This window comes from Lupinus angustifolius, chromosome LG17, assembly GCF_001865875.1.
Source record: "Lupinus angustifolius cultivar Tanjil chromosome LG17, LupAngTanjil_v1.0, whole genome shotgun sequence".
Taxonomy (NCBI): domain Eukaryota; kingdom Viridiplantae; phylum Streptophyta; class Magnoliopsida; order Fabales; family Fabaceae; genus Lupinus; species Lupinus angustifolius.
Genome location: NC_032025.1, coordinates 12,286,166 through 12,304,386, shown reverse-complemented (window position 1 = coordinate 12,304,386; position 18,221 = coordinate 12,286,166). Strand labels below are relative to the sequence as shown.

The window sequence follows — 18,221 nt, the reverse complement described above, 5'->3', positions numbered from 1 at the left end:
GGTTTTGGTTGTGGTTCTGTGCAAACCGAGAGGGTGCACGTTGATTGTTTTGATTGTTGTTCCGGGACTGGAACTTCTTTGGCTCGGCATCGATGAAATGAGTCTCCGCCTCCTTTTTCTTCATAAAAGTGGGCTTCTTGTTAGAGCCTGAACCTTCATCGGAAATCTTCCCATTCTTGATACCTCCTTTTATCTTCTCCTCTACTTTGATGAGAGCATTGAAGTTGGTTGTCACGCTTCCTATGAGGCGTTCATAATATGGATTATGCAGAGTGTCGATAAAGATCGACAGTTGTTTATCTTCTTCTAATCGCAGAAGGACTTGGGATGCTAGTCCTCTCCAACACTGAACATATTCTCTGAAATTATCAGATGGTTTCTTACACATATTCTGTAGTTGAGTCCTGTCTGGTGCAGCATCCTCATTGTACTTGTACTGTTTGATGAAGGCATTGGACAGATCCAAGAAGGTCCTGATCTGAGTCTTCTCCAGGCGGATGTACCAATTCATAGCTACCCCCACTAAACTGTCTTGAAAGCACTGGATTAACAACTTATCATTCCCGTGGTATGCTGACAATACATGTGTAAATGGCTTTTGGGACAGGTAATCCCATTATACTTCTCGAACTCAGGTACTTTGAATTTGGGAGGGAGTACCACATCAGACACCAAACACATCTCAAAAGCATTCTTCAGATCCACACAGTGGGCTCCTTCAATAGCCCTCAATCTCTCTTCTATTGAGCTCCACTTCTCTTCCTCTTTCTCCGTGTTTGGGGTGTTACTTCCTAGAGGAGTCCTTTGGGTCCCATCATGATTGTACCTTCTATTTGCTTGATGGTTGGCATTCGGCTGTCTTGTGTTGGTGTCATGACTTTCATGAATCTGACCAGTACCGTCCCCTAGACTGGAACTTCCGGATCCTGAATGAGGTTGTGGCCCAGCAGTTGCAGTCTTTTCATTCTCTCTCTGGAGGGTCTTCAGGATGCGAAACATCTCTGCCATCTGCTCTTTCAAGCTAGCTAATTCAGTTCGGGAATCCTGACTGGAGTATGAACAGTCGGTCATCTGTCTAGCTCGGATTCGGGTGTGGTAGGGGTGTTGCGGAGCAATGCTGATTGAAAAAATGCAAATAGTTAAAAAATGTTTTGTTTGTTTTTTTTATGCAAAAATTTCCGTTAGTATAGCAAGTATGATGAATCCCTTATTTGAGAGTCGGGGAGCGCAGTCCGTCGACCCTACTAAACCAATTTTCAGAATAGAAATTTCCACTCCGTGGTTGCATCTTGGACAAAATATAGCAATGTTGACCCCCTCATGTTATTTGTTTTTTTTGTTCTCTTTTACTTTTCTTTTTATAGAGACAAAGTGTGGACATAAAAAGTGATTTTATTGATAAAAACGATAAAAAGGGAATCACATCAATCGATTTCCTCCTTTTTATTCCAAATGTTTATTCTAAAAAATCTAAAATTCTTCAGTCTTCTTCCTCCACCTCTTGAGCCTTCGAGCAATGGGGGCACAACTGTCAAAAAATGTCTTCATAGCAGGGAGCATTTCAGTTTCTGGATACATGTGGACCTCATGGTTTGCAGACTCAAAAGTTACCAGCCAATCATCCGCAAAGTTCCCTATCCCATCAATGATGTCAATACATCTTCTTTCCCATAATTCTTTATCCTCCCTACATTCACCCAGACCTCAAGTTGACCCTCAAGGATTTTAATCCTCCGCTGAAGATTGATTTCATTATGTGAAGGTCCCTCCTTTTTGAAAGTGTGCATGTCAAGAGGAACACTTTGGAAAGCTCTCCTTGAACGTCATGGTTTTGATGAGGACAACGTGTACCTAAAAGTGCTTGAAGATAACCAACGATTCAACGTGCTTAAGTCTTTTATTTGGTACTAGGCTTAGACTAGATTCTAGTTTAAGTTGAGTCGAAGGCTTAGGGCACCTAATACATGTCTCACATGCATTTATCTTTTAAATCATTTCATCCATGAGATATGTTCATTTCATAATATGTTCATGCATTACATAAATACATGTATATATGCATTCTAGGCATAAAACTAAGTGTCAAACATGTATTATCTAAGTGCATAACATATTTGATGTTTTCTATTTGAAAATACACATTTTATTTAGTGTTAATCGATTAACCATACCTTTAATCGATTAACCCAACTGCTGTGTAAAGTGGTTGCCACTGGAACACGTTTTTGTAATGCAGTTAATCGATTAAAGGTTCCCGTTAATCGATTAACCTAACTGATTTTAAAGTGTTAAATCTGAAAAACTGAAAAACAGAATCAGTTATGATTTTTAGTCCCGTTAATCGATTAAGAAGGTATTTAATCGATTATCTGGGGTTCTGGACTGATTCTTTATAAACTGCGTTTTCAGAATTAATCTCATAAGTTGCATGTTGCATTTATTAGAGAGTTAGAGCATTCTACGTGTTAATTGCTGCATCTATTTGTTAATTGCATTAGTGAGTTTAGAAATGAGAGATTCCTTGCTTTAGGATTGAGTGCATTTCATGTTATAATCTCTCATGTTTTCCCTCACATGTTCATGCATATTTTTGATGCGTTTTTCATGAATTTTATAATTCTGTAACTTCTGTTTTCATAACTAATACTTGTCATTTCACATGTGTTTGTGTTAAATGTGCATTAGAGTAAAGCCTTCATGTTGTATTTGAGCTTAGGTATAGCTTAATATTACTCTTGTAATTCTTGTGTAATTGTTGTGAAAGGGAATCTCTTGGTGTCGTATCACCAGTAGAGATTGTGTGTTTCTTCATAGCTTAGAGTGTAAGAAAAGGAAAGAACGAGAGATTCTTTGGCTGGGGCTACGCCGAAAGAAACGTTTTCTTTATCGGTAGGAAGGGAGTCAAACCATTGGATAGTTTCTTTGATTTCTTGTCATTTGCTAAGTGTTGTAATTGGATAATGTGTTTGTAAATTACATTGATTCGATTATAGTGAAGGAAATCTCCCAAGTCAGCCGGGAGGCCTGGATGTAGTTTGCAGTGGACAGCAAACGAACCAGGATAAAAATTCGAGTTGCAGGATTTGTTTCTCTCTCTCTCTTTACTGTTTTTCAATCGATTTAATTTGTATATTTGATTCAACTAATACATTCTGTTCTTTTGTTGTATTGCAAGCTATTCTGATATACAAATTTGTAAGCTCTGTATTCGTTCTGTTATCGGTTATTTGTTTCGCATTTAATCGTTTCTGTAATTGCTTACTGGTTCTGTTTAATCGATTAATATTCCTGTGTTAATCGATTATACTGTTTCTATTAATCGATTAAAATAGTTTCTGTTTAAAACTGTTTTTTGTGTTAATCGATTAAGACTGTGCTTATAATCGATTATCCTTTTCTCCTTAATCGATTAAATAGGGTTGATTCAGCATTAAGTGTTGATTTGCGAAAAGCGGTAATTCTAACCGCGACACCTATTCAACCCCCCCCTTCTAGGTGTATTGTAACCACTGATACCTAACAAGTGGTATCAGAGCTAGTACGAAGTGCTAGCTCAACCGCGTATTCGTGATCCTAAAGGGAAAAGGAATGGGTTCTTCAAATCCATTTGGTGGTGATGGGTCATCCATTAATCGACCACCAATATTCAGTGGTGAAGGGTATGCCTACTGGAAAGTGCGCATGCAAATTTTTATTGAGGCCATAGACTCGGATATTTGGGAATCCGTAGTCAACGGCCCTTACGTTCCACAACATCTTGTGGACGATCAACCTAAAGATAAACCGAAAAGTTTATGGACCGATGATGAGCGCAAAAAGGTCCAGCATAACCTGCGCGCCAAAAACATCATCACATCGGCCCTATCATATGATGAATTCTTTAGGGTCTCGCAGTGCCATAATGCGAAAGAAATGTGGGACACTTTACAAGTGACTCACGAAGGCACTAGCGAAGTCAAGCGCGCAAGACTGAACGCGCTGACCCACGAATATGAGTTGTTTCGCATGTTACCAAGCGAATCAATATGTGATATGCAAAAGCAAACACACTGACCCACGAATATGAGTTGTTTCGCATGTTACCAAGCGAATCAATATGTGATATGCAAAAGCGATTCACTCATATTGTTAACCATTTATTTGCTCTCGATAAATCATTTGCTAAAGGTGAACTAACTAATAAAGTTTTGCGTTGTCTTGACAGGAGATGGCAACCAAAGGTGACTGCAATTGTTGAGTCTAAAGATTTAGACTCTATGCCTTTAGCTACTTTATTTGGAAAACTTCAAGAGCATGAAATGGAGCTGGGTCGCTTGACCATGAATGAAGAATCAGACCGGAAGAAGAAGAGCATCACATTGAAGGCCACGACCTCCAAAGAAAAAGAAGAGAAAATTGATGATGAATCTGATTCCGATCTAGATGATGAAACTATGGGTCTCCTAGTCCGAAAATTTAGCAAATTCATTAAAAGAAAAGGAGGACTCAAAAAGTTTCAAAAGAAGGAAGCGAAAGAGTCAACCAGTAAAGGCAAGAATAACAAGGATCGCTTCACTTGCCATGAGTGTGGAAAGGTAGGGCACATGAGGTTTCAGTGTCCAACCTACCTAAAGAAGGTTGATTCAGAGAAGAGCACTCCCAGGGACTTCAAATCCAAGAAAGCTTACATCGTTTGGGATGTACCTGAGGAGGAGTCGACATCAAGCACCTCAAGTGAGGAGGAGTCAGCAAAGCTGTGTCTGATGGCCAGATCTGACATCAATACAAATTCAGACTCATGCAAGGGCAATGATGAGGTATATTCTGACACCTCATCCACTTCGGATGATTCACCTCCTTATGATGTATTGTATGATGCTTATGTCGAGTTGCATGACGAATTAAAGAAATTGGCTAGAATTAACATTGATAGGAAAAGGATAATCCTAATAAACGAACAAAAAATAAGCCAATTGCAAAAAGAATTAGATGAATTAAAACTGGAAAATGAAACTTTAGATCTCATCTATTCTTGTAGCTCATGTAACTGCTCTGCTAATAACTTATGTCAAAAACCTGTCTGTGAGACTTGCGAGACTTTGCAAGAGGACAATTTTAAACTAAATGAAAAACTCACACGTCTCACAAACAGTAAACTGCAATTAGATAACCTGCTTAATCAAACTAGAAATGTTGGTGATCGAACTGGTCTAGGTTATACTCGCACTGCTAAAAAGAAGCGACCATATAGAAAACCGGTAGCTCAAGCTAAAAACAAATATCATAAGCATTCTCCTACTTGTTTTTATTGTAACACATATGGTCATACTTATCATTCATGCTATATCAAAAAGTATGGTATACCTAGCGGAGTTTATGTATGGAAAAAGAAGGGAGATAATTCCCTAATCACTAACAGAAAAGGACCCAACATAAATTGGGTACCTGAGAAAAGTAAGTAATCTATTTTGCAGGTATGTCTCCGAACACATGGACAAAAATGGTACTTAGATAGTGGGTGTTCGAGGCATATGACAGGTGATAGATCAAATTTCCTGGATCTCTCACTTAAAGGAAAAGGATACGTCACTTATGGAGACAACAACAAGGGAAAGATACTCGGCACAGGAACAGTTGGTAACTCATCCCAAACTCTGATTGATAATGTCCTTTATGTTGAAGGACTAGAACATAACTTGTTGAGTATAAGCCAACTCTGCGATAAAGGTAATCGTGTATCCTTCGATTCTGATTGTTGTGTCATTCGTGATATTTTATCTAATAACGTTAAATTTGTTGGTCACCGTATAAATAATATTTACATGGTTAATTTGGACGATGTCACTACATTATTTTCAAAATGCTTTATTTCTAAAGAAGATGACATCTGGCTATGGCATAGACGTGTTGCACATATCCATATAAAGCATCTAGATAAATTATCATCAAACGAACTAGTTGAGGGGCTACCAAAATTGAATTTTAAAACTAAAGAAATTTGTGACACTTGTCAAAAGTGTAAACAAACCAAAAACTCTTTTAAAAATAAAAATGTGATATCCACCTCAAGACCTTTGGAGCTACTCCATATGGACTTGTTTGGACCATCACAAATCATGAGTTTTGGTGGTAGTTACTACGCTCTAGTTATTGTTGATGATTTCTCTAGATTTACATGGACATTGTTTTTATCATCAAAAAGCGACGCGTTCAAAAATTTTAAAAATCTTGCCAAGCAAATCCAAAACCAACTTAACCTAAAAATAATATATATACGAAGTGATCACGGGGGAGAATTTGAGAACTTTCAGTTCGACAAATTCTGTGATAAGCATGGCATTTTGCATCAGTTCTCTGCTCCTCGCACTCCACAACAAAATGGAGTTGTAGAGAGGAAAAATCGTGTTTTAGAAGAATTAGCGAGAACCATGCTTAACGAAAGTAATACCCCCAAGTACTTCTGGGCTGATGCAGTTCATACTGCATGCTATGTTATAAATCGAGTACTCTTAAGGCCAAACTTGAACAAAACTCCTTATGAACTTTTAAAAGGCCGCAAACCAAATATATCCCATCTTCACGCTTTCGGTTGCAAATGTTTTATATTAAATAATGGAAAGCGGGCCTTAGGGAAATTCGACTCTAAAGCCGATGAGGGAATATTTTTGGGATACTCGATTCATAGCAAAGCGTTCAGAGTCTTTAACAAATATTTAATGCAAGTTGAAGAGTCTATCCATGTACAGTTTGACGAATCTTCTCCAAAAGAGAAGAGAAAGGTCGTTTCTGATGATGTTGCAGGTGCTTTGGAAGAAGCATACTCCAAGGACATGGATAATGAAAAAGGAGCCAATGATGAAGGTCAAATCGAACCTCAAGAGCACTCAGACATGCCTACCGTGTGGAAAACAAAGAAAGCTCACCCAATTGATAAAGTTATAGGTGACATATCTACGGGAGTGGTAACCCGTAGTTCCTTACGAAATTTCTGTAATTTTGTAGCTTTTGTATCGCAAATTGAGCCTAAGACCGTTGATGAGGCCATTGAGGATGTACACTGGGGTATAGCTATGCAAGAAGAGCTAAACCAGTTTGAGCGCAATCATGTGTGGGACTTGGTCCCCAAACCTAATGATCATCCCGTAATTGGTACTCGATGGGTCTTCAGAAATAAACTTGATGAATCTGGCTTAATAATTCGAAATAAAGCACGTTTGGTGGCCAAAGGCTACAACCAGGAGGAGGGTATCGATTATGACGAAACCTACGCTCCTGTAGCCAGACTAGAGGCCATCAGAATGCTTCTTTCCTTTGCATCTTTAATGAACTTCAAACTCTTTCAAATGGATGTAAAAAGCGCCTTCCTGAATGGATACATTCAAGAAGAAGTTTATGTTGACCAACCGCCTGGTTTTGAAAATTTTAAATATCCGAACCATGTTTACAAACTTAAAAAGGCACTATATGGTCTCAAACAAGCTCCTAGAGCTTGGTATGACAGACTTAGTACCTTTCTTTTAGAAAAAGGGTTCGAGAGAGGCTTGGTTGACACAACGCTTTTTATTAGAAAATCAGAAAATCATGTTCTGCTTGTACAAATCTATGTAGATGACATAATATTTGGATCTACTAATGATATCTTGTGTAGAGAATTTTCTGAGATGATGCAGGGGGAGTTCGAAATGTCTATGATGGGAGAACTCACATTCTTTCTAGGATTGCAGATAAAGCAGCTAGAAAGTGGGATATTCATCCATCAGGCGAAATACTGCAAAGAGCTACTCAAGAAATTTGAAATGGACAAATGTAAGGAAGCTTCCACACCTATGGCATCTGCTTGCTACTTAGACAAAGATGAGAAAGGAAAAGCAATCGAGGTAACGAAGTATCGTGGTATGATTGGGTCTTTACTTTACTTAACTGCAAGTAGACCTGATATCATGTTCAGTGTATGCATGTGTGCGAGATATCAATCATCACCTAGAGAATCACACTATATAACTGTTAAAAGAATCATGAGATATCTAAAAGGAACTATTAACATGGGATTATGGTATCCTCGGGATGCCTCACTATCCTTGGTGGGTTATTCCGATTCCGATTTCGCCGGATGTAAGTTGGATCGGAAAAGCACTAGTGGTACTTGCCACCTATTGGGCAGTTCATTAGTAGCATGGCACAGCAAGAAGCAAGCCTGTGTTGCTTTGTCCACCGCTGAAGCGGAATACATTGCCGCTGGTGTGTGTTGCGCTCAAATCCTTTGGATGAAGCAGCAACTTAAGGACTTTGGTCTTAAACTTGAAAAGATCCCAATAAAATGCGATAATACAAGTGCCATTAACCTATCCAAGAATCCCGTTTTGCATTCTAGAACAAAGCATATAGAAATTAGACATCATTTTTTGCGTGACCATGTACAAAAAGGTGACTGTGTTCTTGAATTTGTGGAAACATCTAAACAGTTAGCAGATATTTTCACCAAGCCCCTTCCCAGGGATACCTTCTATGTTCTAAGGAGAGAACTAGGAATTCTTGATGAACAATATCTTGTTTAAAAATTGTTTAGCTGTTTGCATAAATTGTCTTGCTTCTCTATGCCTATGTGTTTCATGTTTGAATGATATATGTTAAAAATGCAAAAATATATCTCTTGATTAACTTCTTAATGTGATTATATATGTCTCGATAAATCTGTAATAATGCATACGTGTGTCCTAAAAAGTCGAAACCACTCTGCTGCCTAAAAACGAAATTTTCTCTGATTTAATCGATTATGCCAATAGTTAATCGATTACCTGGGCTTCATTTCTGGAAAATTCAAATTTTCTAAAACTTAATCGATTAAACAGCCCGTTAATCGATTACCTGGGCAATTTTTTTTGAAAATTCAAATTTTACACTGTTTTAATCGATTAAACCATCCCGTTAATCGATTAAAACCAGTACGTTAAAGGCAAACAGTGTCTCGGTCTTGCACTTTTTCTGACCTTTTCGCAACCTCTTTGCGCCTTGATTTTCTGAAACAGCAACAATACTAATCCAGGTGCAATAGGATTAAGTAAACCTCATCCTAAACCTCTCAAACCTTCCGAAATCATTCTATTTCATCCAAAAATCCACTCAATTCCGAATCATCCAATCCAAACCCTAGGTTAGGCTTTGCCCCTCTGTTCATCAATCTCAGTTTCGAGTTCATCATCTTCAATGGAGCAGAGTCGTCCAAAGCGGGTCAAGACTACAGCAACGCGCATTCGAAGAAGGGAAACCGGCTCACCCTCCACTCGGGACCGCGGTGACCCCTATTATTCCCTCATTTTGCAAGAGACCCGGTTGGCAAAATTTCAAGGCCGCAAGCCTACATACATCAGGTATGCCGACTTAACCTGGTTAGCGGAACAAAACTTTAGTTTTCCGCATGACATGGAGGCTCAAGGAGCCGTTCAGTTTTTGGAATTGAAGGGACGCGTATACCCTGCTCTAGTTAGGGAATTTTACGCTAATTTTAGATACAAGGATGGCAAATATTGGTCCATGATTTCCGGTAATCTGTTTGAGATGAGTGAGGATTTATTTCTGAATGTTGGAGGTTTATCGTCGTCTGGTTTTGGAATAGGGGACTGTTCTTGGGTCAAGGACAATTTTGATCCCGTTGATGTGTATAAGTCATTCCTTCGGGGCCCTCATCTGTATATTCAGGGTCAACTGACCAAGGCAGGGTCACTTTCTGTTGAGAACAGGTTATTGCATTATGTTATTGCTTACATATTAGTGCAGCGGAACACTAATCATGCACAGCCTACTGTGAATGATTTGCGTTTCATGTACGCTGTAAAGAATAACGTGATGATCAATTGGCCTGAGGAGATTCTGAAAATCATGAACAGCGTTTCATTGTCTCAGTCCAAGCTGCTCCCGTATAGCATTTTCATATCCCGCATTGTTGATTATTTGCGCATTGACATTTCTGATACCATCATTACTGAGTACACTGATAAAGATCACTTGGTGGGTGAGAGTCTCATTCATAAGATGGGAATTTACAAGTATGGTACTACATGGCAGTATCAGGAGGACTATACCACCTTTGATCTGGACTTGTCGGATAATGAGCATCAGGAGGATTTGGGTAATCAGAATGCAACTAATCAGGGGGAGTCGTCTGGAACAGCACCTCAGAGCTCTGTGTTTGGTTTAGCTCAGATGGAAGCCATGGAACAACGACTTAACAACCGCATGGATCTGCACTTCCAAGGGCTGAAGGACTCTTATTTTGCATGTATGGAGCAATACGAGGAACGTCAGAATGCCTACACCGATAACAAAATTCAGGAGCTGAGGACTATGATTCAGTCTACCGCTGAGGCTCAGAATGCCATGTTCTGCTCAGAATTTCAGAAGCTGTCTATGCTTATCCAGGGAAATCAGAACACTGCTGTGCCTGATGATCAGCCTGTCTATCCTCCGCCTCAACCTTAGTTTAGCTGACCTTAGACCTAGGTTATCCTATCCTTAGGTTTATTTTTATCTTGTGGCACCTTCTGGATTTAGTTATCGTTGTTGCTTTCAGAACTGATTCGTATTTTGCTATTTGTCTTTTATTTGACTTTATGGCCTGTACTATTTCATGACTTTCTTTACTCTTTATGCTATGCAAATGTTTTTGTTTTTGCTATAATTATGTCAAAATAGCTTATTTGCCTTAGTGAATGGATCTTGATCATTTGAGATTTAATAATGCTTACAATGCTTAATATTTGATTAAATCTTGCATGCCATTCTCACTTCTTATTAGCTATTTTTTGTCCAATAAAGCGCATTTGTTCAATTTACCCATAAATGAAACAGGTTAATTTGTTAAAACCCAAATTAATTCATTAACATTGTTTTATGATTAACTAATATCTCTTCCTAGCTTTTTTGACCTGGGTTATCTTTTTGATAATGTCAAAAGGGGGAGAAAGGTTGTTTTGTTGTTTCTAAATTGTGCAGGTTGATCGTTATAACAGCTTCCGATAAATGTGCGCATTCCATCAACCTTGCCAACACAATCTTCAAGCTTATTCATCAAGCAATTGTTACTTTAAAATTGATGAACTTGATGTAGAGTTTGTCATCATCAAAAAGGGGGAGATTGAAAGTGTGCATGTCAAGAGGAACACTTTGGAAAGCTCTCCTTGAACGTCATGGTTTTGATGAGGACAACGTGTGCCTAAAAGTGCTTGAAGATAACCAACAATCCAACGTGCTTAAGTCTTTTATTTGGTACTAGGCTTAGACTAGTTTCTAGTTTAAGTTGAGTCGAAGGCTTAGGGCACCTAAAACATGTCTCACATGCATTTATCTTTAAATCATTTCATCCATGAGATATGTTCATTTGATAATATGTTCATGCATTACATAAATACATGTATATATGCATTCTAGGCATAAAACTAAGTGTCAAACATGTATTATCTAAGTGCATAACATATTTGATGTTTTCTATTTGAAAATACATATTTTATTTAGTGTTAATCGATTAACCATACCTTTAATCGATTAACCCAACTGCTGTGTAAAGTGGTTGCCACTGGAACACGTTTTTGTAATGCAGTTAATCGATTAAAGGTTTACGTTAATCGATTAACCTAACTGATTTTTAAGTTGTTGAAACTGAAAAACTGAAAAACAGAATCAGTTATGATTTTTAGTCCCGTTAATCGATTAAGAAGGTATTTAATCGATTATCTGGGGTTCTGGACTGATTCTTTATAAACTGCGTTTTCAGAATTAATCTCATAAGTTGCATGTTGCATTTATTAGAGAGTTAGAGCATTCTACGTGTTAATTGCTGCATCTATTTGTTAATTGCATTAGTGAGTTTAGAAATGAGAGATTCCTTGCTTTAGGATTGAGTGCATTTCATGTTATAATCTCTCACGTTTTCCCTCACATGTTCATGCATATTTTGATGCGTTTTTTCATGAATTTTATGATTCTGTAACTTCTGTTTTCATAACTAATACTTGTCATTTCACATGTGTTTGTGTTAAATGTGCATTAGAGTAAAGCCTTCATGTTGTATTTGAGCTTAGGTATAGCTTAATATTACTCTTGTAATTCTTGTATAATTGTTGTGAAAGGGAATCTCTTGGTGTCGTATCACCAGTAGAGATTGTGTGTTTCTTCATAGCTTAGAGTGTAAGAAAAGGAAAGAACGAGAGATTCTTTGGCTGGGGCTACGCCGAAAGAAACGTTTTCTTTATCGGTAGGAAGGGAGTCAAACCATTGGATAGTTTCTTTGATTTCTTGTCATTTGCTAAGTGTTGTAATTGGATAATGTGTTTGTAAATTACATTGATTCGATTATAGTGAAGGAAATCTCCCAAGTCAGCCGGGAGGCCTGGATGTAGTTTGCAGTGGACAGCAAACGAACCAGGATAAAAATTCGAGTTGCAGGATTTGTTTCTCTCTCTCTCTTTACTGTTTTCAATCGATTTAATTTGTATATTTGATTCAACTAATACATTCTGTTCTTTTGTTGTATTGCAAGCTATTCTGATATACAAATTTGTAAGCTCTGTATTCGTTCTGTTATCGGTTATTTGTTTCGCATTTAATCGTTTCTGTAATTGCTTACTGGTTCTGTTTAATCGATTAATATTCCTGTGTTAATCGATTATACTGTTTCTATTAATCGATTAAAATAGTTTCTGTTTAAAACTGTTTTTTGTGTTAATCGATTAAGACTGTGCTTATAATCGATTATCCTTTTCTCCTTAATCGATTAAATAGGGTTGATTCAGCATTAAGTGTTGATTTGCGAAAAGCGGTAATTCTAACCGCGACACCTATTCAACCCCCCCCTTCTAGGTGTATTGTAACCACTGATACCTAACAAGTGGTATCAGAGCTAGTACGAAGTGCTAGCTCAACCGCGTATTCGTGATCCTAAAGGGAAAAGGAATGGGTTCTTCAAATCCATTTGGTGGTGATGGGTCATCCATTAATCGACCACCAATATTCAGTGGTGAAGGGTATGCCTACTGGAAAGTGCGCATGCAAATTTTTATTGAGGCCATAGACTCGGATATTTGGGAATCCGTAGTCAACGGCCCTTACGTTCCACAACATCTTGTGGACGATCAACCTAAAGATAAACCGAAAAGTTTATGGACCGATGATGAGCGCAAAAAGGTCCAGCATAACCTGCGCGCCAAAAACATCATCACATCGGCCCTATCATATGATGAATTCTTTAGGGTCTCGCAGTGCCATAATGCGAAAGAAATGTGGGACACTTTACAAGTGACTCACGAAGGCACTAGCGAAGTCAAGCGCGCAAGACTGAACGCGCTGACCCACGAATATGAGTTGTTTCGCATGTTACCAAGCGAATCAATATGTGATATGCAAAAGCGATTCACTCATATTGTCAACCATTTAGTTGCTCTCGATAAATCATTTGCTAGAGGTGAACTAACTAATAAAGTTTTGCGTTGTCTTGACAGGAGATGGCAACCAAAGGTGACTGCAATTGTTGAGTCTAAAGATTTAGATTCTATGCCTTTAGCTACTTTATTTGGAAAACTTCAAGAGCATGAAATGGAGTTGGGTCGCTTGACCATGAATGAAGAATCAGACCGGAAGAAGAAGAGCATCACTTTGAAGGCCACGACCTCCAAAGACAAAGAAGAGAAAATTGATGATGAATCTGATTCCGATCTAGATGATGAAACTATGGGTCTCCTAGTCCGAAAATTTAGCAAATTCATTAAAAGAAAAGGAGGACTCAAAAAGTTTCAAAAGAAGGAAGCGAAAGAGTCAACCAGTAAAGGCAAGAATAACAAGGATCGCTTCACTTGCCATGAGTGTGGAAAGGTAGGGCACATGAGGTTTCAGTGTCCAACCTACCTAAAGAAGGTTGATTCAGAGAAGAGCACTCCCAGGGACTTCAAATCCAAGAAAGCTTACATCGTTTGGGATGTACCTGAGGAGGAATCGACATCGAGCACCTATAGTGAGGAGGAGTCAGCAAAGCTGTGTCTGATGGCCAGATCTGACATCAATACAAATTCAGACTCATGCAAGGGCAATGATGAGGTATATTCTGACACCTCATCCACTTCGAATGATTCACCTCCTTATGATGTATTGTATGATGCTTATGTCGAGTTGCATGATGAATTAAAGAAATTGGCTAGAATTAACATTGATAGGAAAAGAATAATCCTGATAAACGAACAAAAAATAAGCCAATTACAAAAAGAATTAGATGAATTAAAACTGGAAAATGAAACTTTAGATCTCATCTATTCTTGTAGTTCATGTAACTGCTCTGCTAGTAACTTATGTCAAAAACCTGTCTGTGAGACTTGCGAGACTTTGCAAGAGGACAATTTTAAACTAAATGAAAAACTCACACGTCTCACAAACAGTAAACTGCAATTAGATAACCTGCTTAATCAAACTAGAAATGTTGGTGATCGAACTGGTCTAGGTTATACTCGCACTGCTAAAAAGAAGCGACCATATAGAAAACCGGTAGCTCAAGCTAAAAACAAATATCATAAGCATTCTCCTACTTGTTTTTATTGTAACACATATGGTCATACTTATCATTCATGCTATATCAAAAAGTATGGTATACCTAGCGGAGTTTATGTATGGAAAAAGAAGGGAGATAATTCCCTAATCACTAACAGAAAAGGACCCAACACCAATTGGGTACCTGAGAAAAGTAAGTAATCTATTTTGCAGGTATGTCTCCGAACACATGGACAAAAATGGTACTTAGATAGTGGGTGTTCGAGGCATATGACAGGTGATAGATCAAATTTCCTGGATCTCTCACTTAAAGGAAAAGGATACGTCACTTATGGAGACAACAACAAGGGAAAGATACTCGGCACAGGAACAGTTGGTAACTCATCCCAAACTCTGATTGATAATGTCCTTTATGTTGAAGGACTAGAACATAACTTGTTGAGTATAAGCCAACTCTGCGATAAAGGTAATCGTGTATCCTTCGATTCTGATTGTTGTGTCATTCGTGATATTTTATCTAATAACGTTAAATTTGTTGGTCACCGTATAAATAATATTTACATGGTTAATTTGGACGATGTCACTACATTATTTTCAAAATGCCTTATTTCTAAAGAAGATGACATCTGGCTATGGCATAGACGTGTTGCACATATCCATATAAAGCATCTAGATAAATTATCATCAAACGAACTAGTTGAGGGGCTACCAAAATTGAATTTTAAAACTAAAGAAATTTGTGACACTTGTCAAAAGTGTAAACAAACCAAAAACTCTTTTAAAAATAAAAATGTGATATCCACCTCAAGACCTTTGGAGCTACTCCATATGGACTTGTTTGGACCATCACAAATCATGAGTTTTGGTGGTAGTTACTACGCTCTAGTTATTGTTGATGATTTCTCTAGATTTACATGGACATTGTTTTTATCATCAAAAAGCGACGCGTTCAAAAATTTTAAAAATCTTGCCAAGCAAATCCAAAACCAACTTAACCTAAAAATAATATATATACGAAGTGATCACGGGGGAGAATTTGAGAACTTTCAGTTCGACAAATTCTGTGATAAGCATGGCATTTTGCATCAGTTCTCTGCTCCTCGCACTCCACTCGGACTTTCTCAAAAAAGTCCCCAATAGAGTCGTCAGCTGTCGCGCCCCGATTTTCGTCTACGCGACCTCTCGAGTCGCCACTACATTTTTTACTGTAAAAAATGTAGAAAAATATATTAATTTTTTGTAATATTAGGAACATGTAAAAGATTGTTTAGAGAAAAAGAAAATGAAGAGTTAGAAGAGTTAAACCAAGAGTTCCCAGTAGAAGTAATATGAATACCATGACCATTATCGATGAATATGTGTTCAGGACCAAAGTGTTCTTGAGGTTCATGAATGAGACCAGCATCTGAGGTTAAGTGATTGGTGACACCAGAGTTAGGATACCAGGTGGAAGGCTTCTGCGTTCAAAGAGGAGCATTAGTAGTCATGGCATGAGGTGTGTAAGATGTGTGAGGATGATATTGTTCATGTGAGCTTGGAGGAAACATGTATTGTGAAGAAATTGGGCCAGACCCAAGCAGAGAAGTGGAAGGAGGAGGCCCAAAGGAATAATGAGCATTTGTAGGAGGAAAATAAGAAGAATGAGGATGTATGTGAGGAGGAGAGTAATAGTGATCAACATAAGGTGAGTTGTAATGGGCCAAGTGTTTCATGGGCCCATTGGAAAAATTAAGTGTGTTTTGAGGTCCAGACCCATTTGGACGAGTAGGAGCTCCAGATCCAGGAGGAATGTGGGAGAGGGAGCTGCATCCAAGAGGTCCATAATAGCAGTTGGATACCTCATCTCCATGACGATTATAGAACTCACAATACAATTGTGAATGACGGTAATAACTCCGACCATCTCTGCAATGACCACCACGTCTGCCTCCTCGAAAGCCATGATAACCGCCAGCAGCAAAATTAGGTCGCATTGATGAAAAATGACCCGAACCATGAAATGGAGACGATGATGGAACTGATTTCATCGAGTGTTGACCAGAAGAAGATGAGAGAGATGGAGCAGCAGCAACATTTGTAGATTGAGCATCAACGAGAACTTTGGATTTGTTCTTCTCCATTCTTGCTTCAAAAGTTAGGAGAAATGACTCCAAACTATGTAGTGTTGGTGGATCATCTTTCGTTTCAATTGAAGTTACAACTGGTTGAAATTCCTCATTTTAACCATCAAGAACATAATCGATGTGCTCTGAGGTTGAAATTGGTGCTCCAATGAATACAAGTGCATCCACTAAGTTCTTAATTATGCGAAAATACTCAGAAATTGACAAAGAACCTTGAGTAATAGAGTGTAACTGAGAACGAAGTTGATGACTCCTTGCTTTTGTTTGTGAGCTACAAAAGTTATGTAACTCTTCCCATAACTGCCATGAGTGTTGACACCCAACAACTCTAGGCTGTAAACTCTCTGATAATGAGTTCTGAATCCATGAGAAGATCGTTTGACTTTGCTCCTCCCAGCGTAGATAAGACGAGTTTAGCTTATTGATTAATAGCTCATCATCGTTGATAAATTGAGGAGGTATTTCTGTACCGAGAACGAATTTGTTGGCTCGGTTGGAAGTGAGTGTTGCGAGCATGAAATGACGCCACACTAAGAAGTTTGGTTCCGTAAGTTTCATCATCGGCGTTGGAAGTACCAGCAATGACGCGACGGTTTGCAGCAGAGACGGAGAAGGTGAAGGTGATGAAGACGGTGGAGGAGAAGATTGAGAGGCTCCAGGAACGGTTGAAGTCATGATAGCATGTAAGAAAAGGGAGAAACGAGAGAGAGAGGAAAGTATAGAGAGTTAAACTGAATTTGTTATTGATGATTTGTTAAGTTGTTACAAGAGAAAAGTGAGGTATTTATACTAACGACTTGCCAGCTCAGCACAGTGAGCACAACACAGTATTAACATCTCCTTTAATTAAGAACAACTCAATAATAGCCTAACCAACTAACCATACTCTATAGTTATTACTTTATGCATAAATATGTTAAAATTGTTGTTTTACAGTATCATATAGTTTATGTGTAATTAAAATAATGGTTTGACCTATAGTGAGAAAAATATGAGATTATTTAATGATCATTAAGGAGATGACTCCATAAAATATATTATACTCAAATCTCCAACAAGTAATAATTGAGCTAAAAAGAAAGTGTATATTCCATTCTCACGATTTGTATGAAACTTCTTTTGTTCAAAATTTATTTTAAAAACATTATTTAACTAAATTCTTTTCTTATACAATAGGTACTCATTTTTATTTCACCATGGTAATTTATTTTAAGCTCTCAATTTTGTTCATACTTCGATATACAATTTTCATATAGTTAAATTAGGGCCCAAATATTTTCTCACACTGTGCCTACAAAATGTAAGAGTCGACACTGCTAGGATGGTAACGAAATAATTAAAAAGTTCTATTTTCTTCTATCTCTTTATGAAAAAGAATCATCTCCAATACTGAAGAAACAATTTGCATTTTTTGCTTTTTGTATGTGTAAAAGTGACATTTTGTTGTATCTATAGAGTAAAAATGTCATATTATACCATTTTTTCCTTTTACTTTTTAGGTACTTCCCCGCCGAAAAGGATACACACCCCTTTTCCTCCCTTTACTTTTCAATCTAACTGAATGTAGTATTATATTTTGCTAGTGGAAATTTA

General features: G+C 37.9%; 1 protein-coding gene across 1 annotated transcript; it reads right to left on the bottom strand.

Moving 5' to 3' along the window:
* Positions 16,725–17,303, bottom strand: LOC109330890. Its single transcript, XM_019565160.1, has one exon. It carries the CDS (start codon positions 17,301–17,303, stop codon positions 16,725–16,727), a length of 579 nt encoding a protein of 192 aa, XP_019420705.1.

Excerpts from the sequence above, each read along its gene's own strand:
- LOC109330890 (XM_019565160.1), bottom strand. The coding sequence starts at position 17,303 with ATGACTTCAACCGTTCCTGGAGCCTCTCAATCTTCTCCTCCACCGTCT.